General features: G+C 45.6%; 1 protein-coding gene across 1 annotated transcript in view; it reads left to right on the top strand.

Annotated features, from left to right (window-relative positions):
- The window catches only part of igf2bp1 (insulin-like growth factor 2 mRNA binding protein 1), a gene marked incomplete at both ends in the record, with an annotated part of 87,099 nt that extends 66,392 nt beyond the window's left edge, over positions 1-20,707 (top strand). The window contains 12 exons of the mRNA XM_083649360.1: positions 6,930-6,981; positions 8,508-8,571; positions 9,821-10,114; positions 12,957-13,091; positions 14,741-14,863; positions 15,551-15,686; positions 15,839-15,961; positions 17,308-17,424; positions 18,038-18,112; positions 18,511-18,642; positions 19,598-19,711; positions 20,486-20,707. Coding sequence (XP_083505486.1) covers positions 6,930-6,981; positions 8,508-8,571; positions 9,821-10,114; positions 12,957-13,091; positions 14,741-14,863; positions 15,551-15,686; positions 15,839-15,961; positions 17,308-17,424; positions 18,038-18,112; positions 18,511-18,642; positions 19,598-19,711; positions 20,486-20,707 — 1,587 coding nt within the window. The remainder of the gene's footprint in view (positions 1-6,929; positions 6,982-8,507; positions 8,572-9,820; positions 10,115-12,956; positions 13,092-14,740; positions 14,864-15,550; positions 15,687-15,838; positions 15,962-17,307; positions 17,425-18,037; positions 18,113-18,510; positions 18,643-19,597; positions 19,712-20,485) is intronic.
- Between the last annotated feature and the right edge of the window lie 276 nt (positions 20,708-20,983).

The following is a 20,983-nucleotide window of genomic DNA, read 5'->3' as shown; positions in this document are numbered from 1 at the left end:
ATCATCATCATCATCATCATCATCATCATCATCATCATTATCTTCAACCACTTATCTGGGATCGCGTCGCAGAGGTAGCACTTCCTAGCCTGGTAAACCGCCCGTCACGTGAACTCACATTTCATTTGGTTCTCCGTGACGGTCTGGACCCGCACAGGCAGTTTAAGATGATTGGTCGAGCCATGCCGGGCCGACGACTCAGCGGCGGCCGTAGGCGGGCAGGCTCGTCTGGGCAAGTAGTGGGTACATGGTCTTTGTAGTTCTTTTCACTCGTCAACATCGCGGAAGTGACAGGCAGTCTGAATGAAATTGAATGTAATGTTCCCAATTCTATGTATTAAATTCTAAAAAACGACCCTCAACATTTGGGAAGGCTAAGCCACACAACTAGTTCGTTATAATCTAACTAAATGCTTCGAAGGTGACTTTACGACCGCGAGGACTCAATCAATGAATACCACGGAGATCATCCACAGGCACCTTCCGCGATCTGATTGGTTGAAGTTAACACCCACCAGCGGTGATAGACAGATGGGTCATCCAATCACCTGCCAAGTAGCTTGGACAAAGTGCCCGCCTCCGTCAGCGGGTCTGGTGACTTCAAACCCAGATCGACTGGTTTAGTGAAACCTATGTGGAGCTATACCGTCCATCTGGCAGCGTCAGGTTAAGCACTTCCAGCAGGGGACCTCAAACTTTCCTTTCCTTTTCTCTCCTTTCCTTTGCTTTCCTGTCCTTGTTTTGGTTCTTGTCTCCTTCATATCCTGTACTTCATATTGTGAGTTCTCTCACTCTCTGTCCACGGTGCACTGTTAGCTCATTGCACACCATGTCAGGGCACCAGGCTGCAGCAGTACAGGCTCAGAGTTCAGCTGGAGCCAATTCCTCCACACAGACTATAGAGAAACGCAGCAGTCATGTGAATCAACGTTCCTCTGGTCGTAGAAAATCAACAAGTCTTCCAGACTGCACCGGACATCTCAGATGATGAGTTTTATTTGGCCCTCCTAGGGAAAGTGTATAGCTCCTCCCTGATGGCAGGAGTCCAAACTCTGCATGAAGAGGGTCTGCCAGAATGGCCATTGCTCTCTGAGGCCATGTTTATCAAGCTAGACTCTAGCCCGATCATTTAAGTTAGTGCCAATAGTCTTTTGGCAAAGTTTAACAATTGATCCCAGCCTACTTTTGTCAACCATACTGAGGTTGCCAAAGCACCAGACCAACCATACTGAGGTTGCCAAAGCACCAGACCAACCATACTGAGGTTGCCAAAGCACCAGATCAACCATACTGAGGTTGCCAAACCACCAGATCATTGCAAAAGTTAAAATTGACTAAATAAAACATTAATAAAACATTTTCGACATTTAAACCACTCAACCTTCTCAAGAAAACAAAGCATCTGATTGGCTGATGGATTGGTGATGAAGTCAGTGAAAAAACAGTCTCTGATTAGCCGATGGATTGGCAGATGAAGTCAGTGTTGCCGTCAAAGTCATTTTGTCATCCAGGATGATGCCCAAGAAGTAGCTATACTGGCTCACTGTCGCCACAGCTCAACCACCGTCAAGCCAACAGCAAGATAAGCTTCAAAATAAGATGTGCAAAAGCAGGAGCTCTATTCTATTCTATTGCCACTGTCAGCGCTCTGCGTGGGACTGACACTCACTCTCTTTTATTTTGGTTTATTTTGCCCCTCTGCCAATCTGGGGAGAGTTGTAGACTAACAAATGATTCCTCTGATACATGTGCAGTTGCCTGCCGCTTCTTTTCACCTGACAGCGAGGTGTTTCACCGGCAGGACGTATCGCGTGGGAGGATTCTCCCCAGTTCCCCTCTCCCCCCGAACAGGCGCCCCGACCAGGTGTTGCAACCGACCAGAGGAGGCAGTATGTACAGTGATCAGGAGGACACATATCCCTAATCTGGCTTCCCACCCGCAGACATGGCCAATTGTGTCTGTGTTGTCGAAGCTGGAGGCGACACGGGGCCTCAAACCTGCGCCCCCGTACCCCCAACTCCCCTGACACTCGCTTCACGCTATAGAGCCGCCGGCCGGCTGCGTCGCTTCTTTCGGATGAGTCTTAATGGTCACCTACAGATTGAAATCGAACATTAGCTAATTGTAATGTATTGATCACCATAGGACTAATTGTTGTATGCACTAAGCCATTGATTGTTAACCCCTTAATTGCTAAAGTTGTGTCACCGCTTCGGGATGAAAACCACATAAATTATTTAACAACCAGATTCAGCAGATATGAGCTGCAGGGTGACACAGAGAGTCTGCCACCGGGACTCCCTAAAAACACAGCATGTGACCCGGGGACGGTGCCTTACGTCCTGGAGTGTTGGGTGCCCTTATGCGCGTTGTTGTGGGCTCGCATTCGGTCGTCACTTGTCGATAAGCAAAGACATTTTTAAAATGAACATAATCTTTGCGTTAACCCTAAGATTAAACCGTCAGGAGTTTGTAATTATAATTTTTAATTATAAACAGAGATGATTATTTATTGGCCTTGTTCGCAGCTCGCACGGCCTCACACGGCTTGGCGCAGCTTGTCTTTCCATTCTAACAGAGCTGAAGGTGTGTCTTTAATGATGCGCTTGTTTCCAGGCGCAAAGCAGCGGCGGCATTGAGATGTGTCATTGAGAAGATGGTTGTGTCAATAGTCACTGCTGAAACGCTGGATAAACTGCATTTCATTTTAAAGTAGAATACGAAAAAAAACAAAAAAAAACATCCTGGACCTTATTTCTATCTTTAAATATGATTTTTTAAGTCTGATGAGTCCGGTTTGATTCTCGTGCACAGAACGATCATTTGCTTTGAACTGCCACCTGAAAACGAGGAAAATGGGGCATCTGAAATGCTTGTATTTACGTCCTGTAAATAGCTTATTTTTTGAGACGCATGTCGTTATTATATCATAGATGCAATGACAGAAAATGAACGATCTAGCGTTATTTACCTTGGTTCACCCTGGCTATCTGCTGTCCGTCACATTGATAGCAGCTCCTGTTCCCTCCCGCTCCTTGTAATCCATATAACGTTATTCCGGACTGGCTCAAATAAATACACACGGCCATCGAATTTAAATGAATCGTCTATATTCTCAAAAACATCAGCAGTTAGTTAGCATGGTAGGCTAACGACAGATCAAACACAGACCATGCAAGTCCGCCGGAAGTGCTTTGATACGACCCTGTGACATGACCCGGATAGGATGTGGGACTTGCATTGCAGAGTTCAGCGCTCAGAGCAGTCGATCTGTAGCTAATAGCATGTAATAAACACCGCTGATAATATCTGATTTCAAGATTATGGACGATACATTTGAATTCGATGGCCGCGCGTATTTATTCGAGCCGGTCCGGAATAATGTTATTATGATTAGGCTACAAGGAGCGGTATAGTTTTCAAGCTGTGTCCAGATAGGATGCAGAGGAAGTTGGTTGTCTGACTTTTTAAGTTGAGAGGAAAATAAGGGACATGTAGGCTATCATGAGTTTTTTGATGATGATGATGATGATGATGATGCTCGCCTGACAGTGACATCTACAGGCTGTTTACAGCAGTGACACCTACAGGCTGTTGAATGGAAGAGCTCTCTGCTGTGTTTAGGGTTCGGAATACTGACATTCATTTAGATCAGGGTTGTCAAAAATCCGGCTCGGGGGCCAGAACCCGCCAAAGGGTCCAGTCCGGCCCACACGATGACTTTGCAAAGTGTGGAAATTGCACTGAGAAGTCCTTCAATCTAACGTAATGAATGCACTTGTGAAGGCTAAGTGGTAACGTTACCAGGTGTCAGGAGCAGGCTAAATATTATATTCATGTTTTCTGTATTCATCACTAAAAGATCAACTCTTTTCATTACCCGCCTTCACTATAGACAAGTGCACAGTTGCCGTCAATTGTAATGAAGTTACAGACAGTAGATTTGATCATTTGTTTGGTGGTAGCTGAGATAAGCCACGTGAAAATGTCTTCTTCAAATCTTATTCTTTGCAGTAAAAGAAACTGGGAATTTGGGAGGTTTTGTCATTTATAGGTTGATTGATTTTCTTTGTCTGGCCCACTTGAGACCAAATTGGGTCGGATGTGGCCCGTGATGAGTTTGACACCTGATAAATGTCACCAAATATGAAATGATCTAAATATAGGTTAACCGTCGTCACACCCACCCCTCCCCTCTCTCTCTCCCTCTCTTTCTTAACCCCCACTATCTCTCTATCTCTCTCTCTCCCTCCATCTCTCTCTTGATCCCCATTCTCTCTCCCTCTCTCTCCCTCCCCCCTCTCGTCCCCAACTGTCTCCCTCTCCCTCTCTTGAACCTCACTCTCTCTCTCTCTCTCTCTCTCCCCCACCCTCTCCCCCTGGCTCTCTCTCTCTCTCTCTCTCTCTCTCTCTCTCTCTCTCTCTCTCTCTCTCCCCTCTCTCCCTCTCCCTCTCTCCCTCTCCCGACCCCCCACTCTGTCTCTGCTGAATGTATTCAGTTCAGTATAATCTGTTGATTCATCAAACCAGATTGACTGCTAGAGATGGGAATGTGGGTGGATCAAAAGGCTCCATGTGGTGTGTGTGTGTGTGTGTGTGTGTGTGTGTGTGTGTGTGTGCGTGTGTGCGTGTGTGTGTGTGTGTGTGTGTGTGTGTGTGTGTGTGTGTGTGTGTGTGTGTATGTGCATGTGTTTGCGTGTGCGTGGGTTCACACGCGCGTTATTGTGTTTGTGTGGGTGTGGCGCATTGCACGCCTCCTCTGGCTGGTAACCAGCTGTGGGTGTGGCTGTGTGTGTGTGTGTGTGTGTGTGTGTGTGTGTGTGTGTCTGTGTCTGTGTCTGTGTGTGTGTGTGTGTGTGTGTGTGTGTGTGTGTGTGTGTGTCAGATTCTCTTTTTCTCCATACACTCCGCTCAAGAATCTGTATTTGTGCGCTTGCTTTGTGTTCGTGTGTGTGTGTGCACCAAAGCAGAGCCACTCCCCTACCCCCCCTCTCTCTCCCCTCTCTGCGCTGGCCTGCCGTCCTGTCATCTCTGACCACACGAGGGCGACATCTCTCCGCAAAGCTGACTGACACATGGCAATTACATTTCAGGCATTCACTTTGATCTATGTCCAACATGGAGCAATGACTGACATTATTATTTGGCTGCTGTGATAAATTATTAGGACACCAAACTCCAAACAAGCTTAGAGGGCACATTGGTCCTGATTGCTGCCTGATATTATTATTTTAATTAAAATACATATTTATGGTGATTTTTGCTTGACCTTCGCTTTCCTTGAAGGAACAGCTCACCCTAAAATCCAAAATACATGTATTCCCTCGCACCTGTAGTGCTATTTATCCATCTATATCGTTTTGTGTTAGTTGCCTGAGTTTTGGAGATATCGGCCGCAGAGTTTCTGCCTTCTCTTCAATACAATGGAACTGGATGGCACTCGGCTTGTAGTGCTCAAAGTGCCAAAGAAATACATTTGAAAAACTCAACAGCATTCACAAGCACCACAAGCCGAGTGCCATCCACTTCCATTGTATTGGAGAGAAGGCAGACATCTCTGCGGCCGATAGCTCCAAAACTCAGGCAACTATCCCAAAACGAGATGGATAAATAGCACTACAGGTGAGAGGGAAAATATGTATTTTGGATTTTAGGGTGAGCTGTCCCTTTAATATTGATTTAAAAAAAGATAAAATTGTAACTCACTCAGGTTAATATGCTATTTGGTGGGAAGTGAAAAGGCTAATTACTACAATTCCACAAGTGAAGTAGCCTAAGTGGTTTCCAAGGCAACACAACAGGTGGAAGCTGGTTGCAGTCATTTGAACTGAGTCATGAGTCACTTTTCATGCCTTATTTTTAATGTTGTGCTCATGCTTATTGTTATATTGTGCTCATGCTTATTGTTATATTGTGTTCATGCTTATTGTTAGAGCCTATTTGAGTGTGTGTTGATCGTAGGCTATTTACTGTGACTGATCCTTTTGAATAGTTTTGTGTTTGGAAGAAAAACAAACACTTGTGGGAGATACCTTTCTCTGTTTCACATCAACTTTCCTGTTCCTTCCTTTGTCAGATCTGTAGGAGGTTCCTCCCTCATACACACGCTCATATTGCATGACTGATTAAAAATAATAATAATTTGAAATTGAATGTCACTCAGCAGCACTCAATAAAAACATTCATATAAATATAAATATATTATGTAAAAACAACCAACCCATCACCACTGCTGAACAGCAACATGATGTTGCTGTAGGACTGCCTTTTGACTGCATGTATGCCTTGCTTTTTCTCTGCCATTTAGAACTGTGTGTGTGCGTGCGTGCGTGTGTGAGTGCGTGTGTGTGTGTGTGTGCGTGCGTGTGTGCGTGTGTGTGTGTGCATGTGCGTATGTGTGTGTGTGTGTGTGTGTGCGTGCGTGTGTGTGTGTGTGTGTGTGTGCGTGCGTGTGCGTATGTGTGTGTGTGCATGCGTGTGTGTGCGTGTGTGTGTGTGTGTGTGTGTGTGTGTGTGCGTGCGTGTGTGAGAGAGTGAGTGTGTGTGTGTGTGTGTGTGTGTGTGTTTTACTGTTTTATGGACTCTGTGCCATACAGAACCTTTTGATGTGCTAAATGGATACATTTGTCTTTGATCTTATTGGTGCTATGTAAAAACAGAACCAATCCATCTAACAGCACTGCTGAGTTGCAACTGGCAAATTAGAACCATTTAGAACAAGTTCTTGTCTCTGTTGTTGTGTTTAAATTAATACTTTTATTTATTTATTTAAATGTTGTCCCACTTTCTTTATTTGCTGTGGTGCTCATGATGACTGCTGAATTATTATAGTTATTTTAGAGTGCGTTTGTGTTTCCCATTATAGTTGATTCATTCACATTCTCTCTCTCTCTCTCTCTCTCTCTCTCTCTCTCTCTCTCTCTCTCAGGTGCTGGATGGTCTGTTGGCCCAGTATGGAACCGTGGAGAACTGTGAACAAGGTAACGGCTCCTGGCCAACAGCTGCAGGCTTCATTCTTACTGGATCAGATGGCCCGATAGTAACTGAATAAACCAATCAGCTTGACATGTATTAGGTGTTGAGAGACTATACCGTGTTCTTGCTTCATGCTCTGCTACCATCTAAAAAGTGCTTTCCCATTGGAGTCGAGGGTAGAGACAGCTGTGAAGAACACCAAGGCACTCCCTCCCAGTTGATTTGATCATACTATATACACCTATTTGACAATTTATGCCAACCAATATCAAAAAGAAAAAGAATTATTTATTTGAAAATCTCATGACTTCTTGCAAAATGGAAAATCTTTAGTGATGACATTAGATAAATGTTATCCCACACGGGGGAATTCAATGCGTTGACACAATGGAGAAACATAAACATAAAAGACCAAATGAGATAAAGACGCATCAAATCACTGATGATGTCATAGGCATTGTGACATCATCAGTGACATCATTATTGACCAACTCATCTTATATAAGCGAGTGACATCACTGATACAGTATCATTCATTCGGGCTCATGAGAAATGGATTATGACTAATGCTGAGGAAAAGCAAGCTCCATGGGCCAGAGAACCTGCTGAAGCTCCTCCAGCCAAGAAACCCAGGACTGATCCTCAGCGAAAGCAGAACTCCCGTGGGTTCAATAGGAGTAGGTCATCCCGTGGGTTCAATAGGAGTAGGTCACTCCCGAGAATGGCAGTATAAGAGGCTGAAAGAAAAGAAAAGATTGAGCCAATTTATCATACTGTGGCTGCAATATATGATGATGCCATCAGTGATGCGAAGTTGAGCAATTGTGTGCTGTGAATGGCAATAGAGCAGGCCAGGCCACGCAGCGGCTGAGCTATGGGCGAGGCCGCGCAGCGGGCGAGCTGCGTATGCCAGCCCACGCAGCGGGCGAGCTGCAGGGCTAGATCATTGAACCACGCCAACTAAAACTGCAAACTGTGGCTGCCTTCTTTGCTCCAAATCATTCGGTTCGAACAACAGAGATAAACTACGATTATTTCATGGACGCAACTCAACAATACATTTGAGTAAAGTAGAACCAATAAAACATCACAGATGTTTTAATAATCCCGCCTCTCTGCCCCTCCCATCTAATAAAAGGGCTTGTCTCGCTAACTGATCTGCCCTTACACTTTTGAGTGTTTGCATTTTTTATCCGTTTCTGATTTTATTGTGTGCAAACAAAGTAAAACTAATAAAACATCGGTCTCACCCCAACATCCCGTTTCAAATCAGCAGGGTTCTGTTTGAGTGTTGAATGTTTTGAAGTCGTCATGTGACATCTGTACGTTGAATGTGATGTCTGTGTGTGTGGCAAATGTGCACATTTCAGTTAGTGGGGAGACACTTCCTGATTTGGACTAAGACAGGTGTCATTTCATATATAAAAATTGTTACCCAAATAATCTCTAATAATCTCTCTCTCTCTTTCTCTCTCTCTCTCTCTCTCTCTCTCTCTCTCTCTCTCTCTCTCTCTCTCTCTCTCTCACTTAGTGAACACAGAGAGTGAGACTGCGGTGGTTAATGTCACATATGGAACCCGGGAGCATGCCAGACAGTAAGTCACTCCCTCACTCCTGTCGTTTCTCTCGCTCTCTCTCACTCTCTCACTCCACCTCTCCCCTCTCTCTCTCTCACTCTCTCACTCTCTCACTCCACCTCTCCCCTCTCTCTCTCTCTCTCTCACTCTCTCACTCCACCTCTCCCCTCTCTTCACTCAACCCTCTTCTCTCCATCAGTCAGTGTTGGATTCAGTTTTTCTCCGGTTCCTTGGCAGTAAGGCCAGATGTGTTGGCACTATATTGAACCTTTTTGGGGGCTGTAGGACTGTCTTTTGCTATGTAACCCTGTTTTTTGTGCCATTTAGAACCGTTTGAATTATTTTGTGTGTGTGCAGACAGAAATAATACTGAAGGTCTGTTATACAATCATCGATAAAGAATTGTAAATGACAGATCTTTAATAATAATCACAAACTGAACTGCAGAGCAGGCTTATACCCTGTTTTTCTACAGTCCATGTATGCCACCTACTGGCCGTTTGGATGAACTACAGGCTGAGACTCTACTACATGTAGGCTACGAGCCTTCTAGATCAGTGGTTCTCAAATGGGGGTCCGTGGCACTTTGCCAGGGGGTCCGCAAAAAATGTTGAGGAAAATAAAAATATACACTTTTTGTGTGTGTGCAAAAGCTTCATAGTTCAATGAAAATATTGTATGCTTTAAATCTAAGATGGTTCATGGATTACATTCTAATCTAACAAACCTGTCAATTTAAAAGTCAAGCACGTTACCGTGGAAACAATTAAGCCTAGCCCAAAATCACAAATCAGAATGAGGGGGTCCCCGGGATATTTTCTATCATGTAAGGGGTCCTTGGCTGAAAAATATTTGAGAACCTCTGTAATCTAGATGATGTACCAATAATATTTTGGAAAAGCTGTTTATATGCATCTATCCTACAAACATGACTACTTTTACTACTACTACTATTACTACTACTACTACTACTACTACTACTACTACTACTACTACTATGACGACTATGAGTATTATTGCTACCCCATTGACAATCGTAATCGTAAGTGTTCTGGATAAATGAAAGACTACACAGACACAAATCTGAATATCAAGGCATCAGCATGTATTTCTCGGTAGCCTCATAGCAGTATCATTATATTATAAGTGAAAATGCTGCATAAGAGAGTTTAAAATGCAGAGAGATGGCATTGGTCAGTGTCACACGACACGTCCTGTATTGGTGTACTATGCCTCAGTCTATTTTCATATCCTCTGTCCTCCTCAGAGCCATCCAGAAGCTGAATGGATACCAGTTTGAGAACAACGCCCTGCGCGTCTCCTACATCCCCGACGAGAACTCCGAGCTGGAGGGGGGCCAGCGGGGGCCTGATAACGGCCGTCGCCCTGGTTACGGGGGACGCGGCGGGCCCCGCGGGGGGTCCCCGGGCTCCGGGATGCCCTCCAAACACCAGCATGCTGACATACCTCTGAGACTGCTCGTGCCCACACAGTACGTCGGAGCCATCATCGGCAAGGAGGGAGCCACCATCCGCAACATCACCAAGCAGACACAGAGCAAGTGAGTGGCCACAGTAAATGTGTCAACTTTCAGTTCAAGAAAGATAAACGAAAAATATTAACATGTGGCTCATGTGTTTTTTCATGAGCACTGCTATGCTTTTGAAACGTATACTGCTGAAAATGTGGTCACCTATTTCTGTCTCAGTGAATTGACGTGAAGATTCACAGGTTGCACATAATACTACAACACGCTGTACATTTTCCTATACTGACAAAGTAGTCTACATCATCTTTTGTGCGTGTCGTTTCAATTTCTAAATCAACATCAACATCATTTGATTTGATTTTTAAATCAACCTTGCTGTATTTCTCTGACTTTACTCTTCTGTTTGAAATCTGTGATCTGTCTCGCTTTTGGAAGGAAAAAAAAAGACAGAAACAAAACGGAGCACTCAGTTTGTTGCCAGGCAACCAAAGCAGCGCTGACTTATCCTCTTGTGAGAAGTGAGTCTGGATCTTATCTGACTTGTCCTCTTGTCAGAAGTGAGGGTGGATCTTATCTGACTTGTCCTCTTGTCAGAAGTGAGTCTGGATCTTATCTGACTTGTCCTCTTGTCAGAAGTGAGTGTGGATCTTATCTGACTTGTCCTCTTGTGTGAAGTGAGTCTGGATCTTATCTGACTTGTCCTCTTGTGAGAAGTGAGTCTGGATCTTATCTGACTTGTCCTCTTGTCAGAAGTGAGTCTGGATCTTATCTGACTTGTCCTCTTGTCAGAAGTGAGTCTGGATCTTATCTGACTTGTCCTCTTGTGAGAAGTGAGTGTGGATCTTATCTGATTTGTCTTCTTGTCAGAAGTGAGCGTGGATCTGATCTGACTTGTCCTCTTGTGAGAGGTGAGTGTGGATCTTATCTGACTTGTCCTCTTGTGAGAAGTGAGTGTGGATCTTATCTGACTTGTCTTCTTGTCAGAAGTGAGTGTGGATCTTATCTGACTTGTCTTCTTGTCAGAAGTGAGCGTGGATCTGATCTGACTTGTCCTCTTGTGAGAGGTGAGTGTGGATCTTATCTGACTTGTCCTCTTGTGAGAAGTGAGTGTGGATCTTATCTGACTTGTCTTCTTGTCAGAAGTGAGTGTGGATCTTATCTGACTTGTCCTCTTGTGAGAAGTGAGTGTGGATCTTATCTGACTTGTCCTCTTGTGACAAGTGAGCGTGGATCTTATCTGACTTGTCCTCTTGTGAGAAGTGAGTGTGGATCTGATCTGACTTGTCCTCTTGTGAGAAGTGAGTGTGGATCTTATCTGACTTGTCCTCTTGTGTGAAGTGAGTCTGGATCTTATCTGACTTGTCCTCTTGTGAGAAGTGAGTGTGGATCTTATCTGACTTGTCCTCTTGTGAGAAGTGAGTGTGGATCTTATCTGACTTGTCCTCTTGTGAGAAGTGAGTGTGGATCTTATCTGACTTGTCCTCTTGTGAGAAGTGAGCGTGGATCTTATCTGACTTGTCCTCTTGTGAGAAGTGAGCGTGGATCTTATCTGACTTGTCCTCTTGTGAGAAGTGAGTGTGGATCTTATCTGACTTGTCTTCTTGTGAGAAGTGAGTGTGGATCTTATCTGACTTGTCCTCTTGTGTGAAGTGAGTCTGGATCTTATCTGACTTGTCCTCTTGTGTGAAGTGAGTGTGGATCTTATCTGACTTGTCCTCTTGTGAGAAGTGAGTGTGGATCTTATCTGACTTGTCCTCTTGTGAGAAGTGAGTCTGGATCTTATCTGACTTGTCCTCTTGTGAGAAGTTGATAACTTGCGTCTTTGCACACACAGTAATTTTTTTGTATGCATTTTTTCAATCCATCATCCCCAAAAAAATCATTCGGTACAGAAACCTTGCACATTGCAGAGTCTGATGTGGTTTATTATGTTCGTCATTCTATTTGCAATATTTCCGTGCGGAAAAGTGACGTCAAATCAGCCGACACGCCCCTCCGCAAAGCTCCTGTGTGGATGGTTTTCGCCTGGCCTTGCACACCCGAATTTTGTAAATATGCAGACGCGGCTGGGCGGACAAAGTGGAGTTTTCAAGACTCCCAGGATTCTGTGTCTCTCATTTCCGTGCGGCCGGGCCAAACGTCAAGTATATTCCAGCTTTAGGCAGCAGTGGCTGATCTGCAGCATTGGTGATGTGCACTGGAGAAGGCAGATGATGGCAGGAGGTCAGGGAATGGTGAATGTATCGCAGTGGACAGGAGCTCCATGCTCACCTTCACCTCGTCAAGCCGGCTGTGGTGCTCTGTGGCCGGGTGCTGCAGCACTGTGCCCCCAGGGAGAGGGAGCAGAGAGGGGCCAGTGAGGTGGAGCGAGTGCCAACGTCTCTCCAGCTGCCTCTCTGCTCCTGGAGCCGCGCTCGGCTGCTCCTCTGTCTCTCTCCCCCAAACAGACACACACAGTTCAAACAGATCGCAAAAGGCTTTTGACTGATGCAACAAAAAAAAATCAGAAAATCAAACGTGTTTCGAAAATGTTAATGACGGACAAAAGTTTCGGAGTCAGTGTGTAAACGTGAGTGTGACAACATGAGGTTGTATTTATTTTAAAAAGTGCGATGAAAAATACGATGTGCAAAAGCATTAACTGTCACCATACTACCTTTGCAGCTGCAAATGAGAGCACATACAGTAGTTATTCAATGTGTGGAGTGACTAATATCTATCTGATCATATGCCTGGCACTGCATGTGAAGTCCTGTTGTCCCTGTTCCATGTGAGTCCGTATCGACTGTGTTAGTAGCAGGTGTCACCAGTCAATGACAGATCTCAGGACGTTTACTGACCAAAGTGACCTGCACCAGTGTCAATGACAGAAAGTGAGTCATAAAAATGATTGTGATGTCTGTGGTCTTTGCAGGATTGACGTGCACCGCAAGGAGAACGCAGGCGCTGCTGAGAAGCCCATCAGCATCCACTCCACCCCTGAGGGCTGCTCAGCTGCCTGCCGCATGATCCTGGACATCATGCACCAAGAGGCTAAAGACACCAAGACGTGAGTGGAAAACACCTACTGTAGCCTAACACCTACTACTACTACACCTACTACTACTACACTTACTACTACTACACCTACTACTACTACTACTACTGTAGTCTCTGCTCCCTGACAGTTATACACCTACTGTAGTCTCTGCTCCCTGACAGTTAAACACATACTGTAGTCTCTGCTCCCTGACAGTTAAACACCTACTGTAGTCTCTGCTCCCTGACAGTTAAACACCTACTGTAGTCTCTGCTCACTGACAGTTAAACACATACTGTAGTCTCTGCTCCCTGACAGTTAAACACCTACTGTAGTCTCTGCTCACTGACAGTTAAACACATACTGTAGTCTCTGCTCCCTGACAGTTAAACACCTACTGTAGTCTCTGCTCCCTGACAGTTAAACACATACTGTAGTCTCTGCTCACTGACAGTTAAACACATACTGTAGTCTCTGCTCCCTGACAGTTAAACACCTACTGTAGTCTCTGCTCCCTGACAGTTATACACCTACTGTAGTCTCTGCTCACTGACAGTTAAACACATACTGTAGTCTCTGCTCCCTGACAGTTAAACACCTACTGTAGTCTCTGCTCACTGACAGTTAAACACATACTGTAGTCTCTGCTCCCTGACAGTTAAACACCTACTGTAGTCTCTGCTCCCTGACAGTTAAACACCTACTGTAGTCTCTGCTCACTGACAGTTAAACACCTACTGTAGTCTCTGCTCACTGACAGTTAAACACATACTGTAGTCTCTGCTCACTGACAGTTAAACACATACTGTAGTCTCTGCTCACTGACAGTTAAACACATACTGTAGTCTCTGCTCACTGACAGTTAAACACATACTGTAGTCTCTGCTCCCTGACAGTTAAACACCTACTGTAGTCTCTGCTCCCTGACAGTTAAACACCTACTGTAGTCTCTGCTCCCTGACAGTTAAACACATACTGTAGTCTCTGCTCCCTGACAGTTAAACACCTACTGTAGTCTCTGCTCCCTGACAGTTAAACACCTACTGTAGTATCTGCTCCCTGACAGTTAAACACCTACTGTAGTCTCTGCTCACTGACAGTTGGAGATATCTGCCTCCCAATCGTCTGGGAACTTCTCGTCAAAAATAGTTGTTTATCGTCCATAGTGAAACAGTGTGTGTGACAGTTTTTTAAAACGCTGAAAATTGTCGTCCCGAGCAACGCTAGATTATTTGATTGCGTTTGATCCGTTTACAAGCACACGACTTCTGCATGTCACGGCCCCTTCTGCACGACGGGCCGCCCTAAAGACTCTAGATTATTTTATCAAAACTCTCAAATTCCACCCAGTTTGAACCATGAAAGCTGAGAGAAAGTTCTCTGTCTCCAGCTGAGCGACACAGATAGAGAGCGAGAACTGAGCCTAGGAAACAGCTAACGGGTACATGGCAGCAGCATGATCGGCACATGATGCATCTGGAGGGACTGTTTGGAAAGTTGCATTTCTTCAAATTTAGCACAAAGATCAACTACTCAAAGCAAGAAAAATACATATAATACATTTTACATGGATGTAAAATGCACCTTGACTTGTTGGCAGAGTCATACAAATGCTATGCTTATTGATGATGATGATGATGATGATTATTAATAATAATAATAATGTTCCTTCTCTGCAGTGCCGATGAGGTTCCTCTGAAGATCCTGGCTCACAACAACTTTGTGGGCCGGCTGATCGGGAAGGAGGGACGCAACCTGAAGAAAGTCGAACAGGACACAGACACCAAGATCACCATCTCCCCGTAAGACACACATACACACACACACACACACACACACACACACACACACACACACACACACACACACACACACACACACGCACACACACACACGCATGCATGCACGCACACACACACACACACGCACGCAAGCAAGCAAGCGCACACACATGCACACACACACACGCACACACGCATGCATGCACGCACACACACACGCGCGCGCGCAAGCATGCGCGCGCACACACACACACACACACACGCACACACGCAAGCATGCGCGCGCACACACACACACACACACACACACACACACACACACGCACACACACACACACACGCACACACACACCCGCATGCATACACACACACACACACACACACGCACGCACACACACATGCACGCACACACACGCAAGCAAGCAAGCGCACACACACACACACACACACACGCACAAACGTGAGCGCACACACACACACGCACGCGCACACACACACACACGCACGCGCACACACACACACATGCGCACACACACACACATGCACGCACACACACGCAAGCAAGCAAGCGCACACACACACACACACACACACACACACACACACGCACAAACGTGAGCGCACACACACACACGCACGCACCCGCACACTCGCAAAGCACGCGCTCTATTCTTATGACGACTCCACTCTTGCGTCCCTGTCCTCCAGTCTGCAGGACCTGACGCTGTACAACCCAGAGAGAACCATCACTGTCAAAGGTCCTATTGAGGCCTGCTGCCTGGCCGAGGTGGAGATCATGAAGAAGGTCAGAGAGGCCTACGACAACGACATCGCTGCTATGAATGTGAGTCTGCACACACACACACACACACACACACACACACACACACACACACACACACACACACACACACGCACACACACACACACACACACACACACACACACACACACACACATTAACGTGTGGTTTCTAACCTGTGGTCTTCTCCACAGCAACAGACCCACCTGATCCCTGGACTGAACCTTGGCGCCCTGGGCCTCTTCCCCCCCTCCTCCAGCATGCCGCCACCGCCACCTGGAAACTCCGCCCCCGGCGCCCCCTACGGATCCTTCGGGGTAAGGACACCCGCTCTGTAAACTGTCAATTGCCTGTGGGAGACAAGCCAGCGCCACCAGCAGAGGGCAACATGATGACATTCCTTCCTTTACACATTTGCTTTTGTCAAGTTTTGGCAATTTTCCTCTATTCACCTTATGTTCAGACCTTACAGTGTCTCTATTCACCTTATGTTCAGACCTTACAGTGGGCCAAATTCTTCCGGGTCCTGTTAACACTTCCGGCGGTCACGGCGCAAAATAAGAGAGTTGTTTTTGGAGCAGACAGTGCAGGGGGTAAAATAAAGAACGTAGCCTACTACTTTGAGCCGGTACACAGCAAGCAAGCTGTTAGCCAGGTCAGATAGATAACGTTATCGTCGACAATGACGAGCACTTTCTTCTAAAACATACCTGGACTCCAACAAAGAAAGCTTCAGATAGTTTTCTCTCCTCCGAGCCACTTATGTCAATAAGACCCATAGACGTTAACATAATTCCCTGGAATGCGAGACTTAACGAGCCAGTTACATGGCGTTGCATTCTTAGACATTGCCGTTTGCTTTTATTTGGTATGTTACATACAATTGGCCAAATTATTAGTTAATTCAGAGTTAGATGATATTGGAGCAGCCAGCCATTTTATTTTATTTTATTTTTAGCAGAAGTTGTGACACGACCACACAACCGGGTCAAATGGGCGTGGCTACATAAGGTGAATAGGATCTATGGGTTGAGAAAATTGTTTTTCTTAGTCCCTGAAAAATGTATACGTGATCACACGTAAAATGGCATAGGTGTGGCCGAACACAATTTCTGCTCACTCACTCACTCACTCACTCACTCACTCACTCACTCACTCACTCACTCACTCACTCACTCACTCACTCACTCACTCACTCACACTCACACACACACACACACACACACACACACACACACACACACACACACACACACACACACACACACACACACACAGAAGTTGTTTCTCAATGTCAAGGAAGGAACCTGAAACTGCAGAATTTCAAGGATGCTATAGATACAGTCAATGTCTCGTCATAGACGCTGCGGTACCTGGCTGGGGGGCGTGGTCAGGGTGGCGTAAATCCTATCCCGTTCTCCCCATTCAGCATAGTTAGCATTTAGCTGCTAGCCCAGCCCAGGCAGACAGGATCGGAGATTCAACCACCGCAGTAAACACACATCTGAACAGACGTCTTATGTACCTGCGGTTGAATCTCCCCATCCTGTAGTGTAGAGCCGCAGCACCGTCCTTTGGTGAGTCAGCCCATTGAGATATATGGGGAGTTTTAAGGACTGCGAGTCCCAGATGAATATTTCATGTGTTGGCTTTGTGTGTGCAGGCTCCAGAGCAGGAGACGGTGCACGTCTACATCCCCGCCCAGGCAGTAGGAGCCATCATCGGAAAGAAAGGACAGCATATCAAACAGCTAAGCCGCTTCGCTGGTGCCTCCATCAAGGTCTGTACTGCAGACACACATCATACTCTACAAGAGAAAAGAATAGACTAGAATCACATTGATTACAGGAGATTCGGGCCAAGTTGGACGGAATGTACATGAATATATACGATAGAATTGAATACAATAGTGAATTGAGTTAAATAAAATTGTGACAAGATTTGGTAGAAAGTGCAGCAGTTGATGTGTGTAAATGAGAATGTAATCAAGGCAGAGCTAACATGTGAAAAGGAGAAGAAATCCATTGTAGCTGAAAGAGGGAGCAGTGAGTGTGATGTTAGCGTGAAGGGAAGCGAAGGCAGAACAAGTGTGTGAAAATCAAAATAGCTGCTGGCGTGTTTCAGCATCCTGGCCTTCAGTCAGGAACAAACAAACTAACAAACAAACAAACAAACAAACAAACAAACAAACAAACAAACAAACAAACAAACACACAAACAAACAAACAGGTGTGGAGAAAAACTGCACTAAGTAAAATGTGACTGGTCTGGATTCTAGGAAAGGTCTGTAATCTATTTCTTAAGGACTGGAAAAGTTTCAGCCCTCAAAGTAAAGATCATCTCCCCTCCTCCCCTCCCTCCCCTCCCCTCCCCTCCCCTCCCCTCTCCTCCAGATCGCCCCAGCTGAAGCCCCAGACTCTAAAATGAGGATGGTGATAGTGACGGGACCCCCCGAGGCTCAGTTTAAGGTAAGTCGTAAAAGAACATGATCAGCTCAACACATGATTGAATTTAGCAATGTGTCGTACATTCTTATTTCTCTTAAGACAAATCTGTCAGTTTAGTGAGACTATAGTACAGTGCCTGTTCGCTGCCTGTTCGCCCCGCTTCTGCACAGAATATTATTTGCTTGTTTCTTCAAAGTTTATTAAAGAAAATTAAGTTGTGTGTCCAAATTGCACCAAATCTGACACTGCATGCCTTTGGATCCCCAACAACAATAATACACCCGGCAAGTGTGAAGTAGATCGGACGAATTGCGGTTTCGATTAGCATTTTGATTTGACTAAACTGCGAGCAAATCAAGCCCTGCCCAAGCTGGCACAGGATTATTATGCATTATTTGACTCTGTGTCTCCCCCTGCAGGCCCAGGGCAGAATATACGGCAAGCTGAAGGAAGAGAACTTCTTTGGGCCGAAGGAGGAGGTCAAACTGGAGACTCACATCAAGGTGGCTGCTGCCGCTGCAGGGAGGGTCATTGGCAAGGGAGGCAAGACGGTGAGCCCACCTAACTTTAAAGTCACAATGTCCATTAAGACGGTGAGCCCACCTAACTTTAAAGTCACAATGTCCATTAAGATGGTGAGCCAACCTAACTTTAAAGTCATAATGTCCATTAAGATGGTGAGCCAACCTAACTTTAAAGTCACAATGTCCATTAAGATGGTGAGCCAACCTAACTTTAAAGTCACAATGTCCATTAAGATGGTGAGCCCACCTAACTTTAAAGTCACAATGTCCATTAAGATGGTGAGCCAACCTAACTTTAAAGTCACAATGTCCATTAAGACGGTGAGCCAACCTAACTTTAAAGTCACAATGTCCATTAAGACGGTGAGCCAACCTAACTTTAAAGTCACAATGTCCATTAAGACGGTGAGCCAACCTAACCCTAAAGTCACAATGTCCATTAAGATGGTGAGCCAACCTAACTTTAAAGTCATAATGTCCATTAAGATGGTGAGCCAACCTAACTTTAAAGTCACAATGTCCATTAAGATGGTGAGCCAACCTAACTTTAAAGTCACAATGTCCATTAAGATGGTGAGCCCACCTAACTTTAAAGTCACAATGTCCATTAAGATGGTGAGCCAACCTAACTTTAAAGTCACAATGTCCATTAAGACGGTGAGCCAACCTAACTTTAAAGTCACAATGTCCATTAAGACGGTGAGCCAACCTAACTTTAAAGTCACAATGTCCATTAAGACGGTGAGCCAACCTAACCCTAAAGTCACAATGTCCATTAAGACGGTGAGCCAACCTAACTTTAAAGTCACAATGTCCATTAAGAAGATGAGCCAATCTAACTTTAAAGTCACAAAAAAGCCCAGTACATCCACAGTTTTGTATTGTTTCGGTGAAGTCGAGAAGAAAACAAACCTCAACCCTGTGACAAGCCAAGCATTAAGGCCGTCGCTGCCTCCTAGTGTAACTTGATTTGTGTCACCAGGTGAACGAGCTGCAGAACCTGACGGCGGCCGAGGTGGTGGTCCCCAGGGAACAGACGCCCGATGAAAATGACCAGGTCATCGTCAAGATCATCGGACATTTCTACGCCAGCCAGGTACACCTCTTACTCTGACCATCTCATCATTAGCCTCCAGGCATAAGCATGGTTCAGTAGTGTGAGGTACACCTCTTACTCTGACCATCTCATCGTTAGCCTCCAGGCATAAGCATGGTTCAGTACTCTGACCATCTCATCGTTAGCCTCCAGGCATAAGCATGGTTCAGTAGTGTGTCTTACTCTGACCATCTCATCGTTAGCCTCCAGGCATAAGCATGGTTCAGTAGTGTGAAGAGTGTTTAAAAGATGAACAGCTCTGACAAAATGACAACAATGAGAACTTGGTGGATTTGAAGATTATGGGTCGGGGTTCAGTCTGATACAGTATAGCTGATAGTGGCTGGGCAATACTGTCAGGTAGTAACAACAAGTATCAACAGGTGCCTTTGACTCAATGCATGCTGGGATACCCCCCCCCCCCCCCCACCCCCATGACCCTGAATAAGTGGTTAAAGACAATGAATGAATGAACAGTGAGTATGACACATTACATAACATGAGGTCATATGTGTATCGGTTGAACAATTATCTTATATTCTTCCTGTTCCTGCCTGGATGGTTTGTGCAAAAGATCACTCGCTGCTGTTTAGGAGCCACTTTTGGATTTTGTTCTTAAGTTTTGATTTGTCACTTCCTGGGAGGGGAGGTGGGGGGCGTGTTCATACTCCAATTTAATTTGGGCAAATCAGGTGAATCTAAAAGGCTTTCAATTAGGGATGACGGGACATTTTCAAACCACCATCAAAGCCTTCTCTCCTTTCTATCTTCTAGTTGGCTCAGAGGAAAATCCGGGACATCCTGACGCAGGTAAAACAGCAGCAGAAAAGCGGAATGGGAATGGGCTCCGGCTCCGGCTCCGGCACCGGCACTGGCACCGGCACCGGCTCCGGCTCCGGCCCCGGGCCCAGCCCCAGCCCGCACCCCCAGGGCCTCACAGAGATGGGCGGCGCCCCACAGGGACTGGCTCAGGAGCATCAGCCGCGCAGGAAGTGAGGGGCCCCCACCCACTTGTGAATGACGTGGGGCCCCTCGCCTAAACGGACAGACAGACAAGATACATGGACGGACGGATAGACGGACAGACGGACGGACGGATACAGGAGTGCGACACACGGACCCAGCGATAGACAGGGAGAGATATTAATAAGAAGGAGGGATTACGCCCGATAGAGAGAAAGATAGACGTTTAGAGAGACGAGGAATAAAAAAACAAAGGATGAAATGAATAAAAAAAAGAGGATTAAGAAAGAAAAGTTGAGAACAGAGACC

The sequence above is a fragment of the Poromitra crassiceps genome (genome assembly GCF_964638095.1).
Source record: "Poromitra crassiceps genome assembly, chromosome: 13".
Classification (NCBI taxonomy): Eukaryota; Metazoa; Chordata; class Actinopteri; order Beryciformes; family Melamphaidae; genus Poromitra; species Poromitra crassiceps.
The sequence above is the reverse complement of the archived record's forward strand: the minus strand, read 5'-3'. Positions and strand labels throughout refer to the sequence as shown.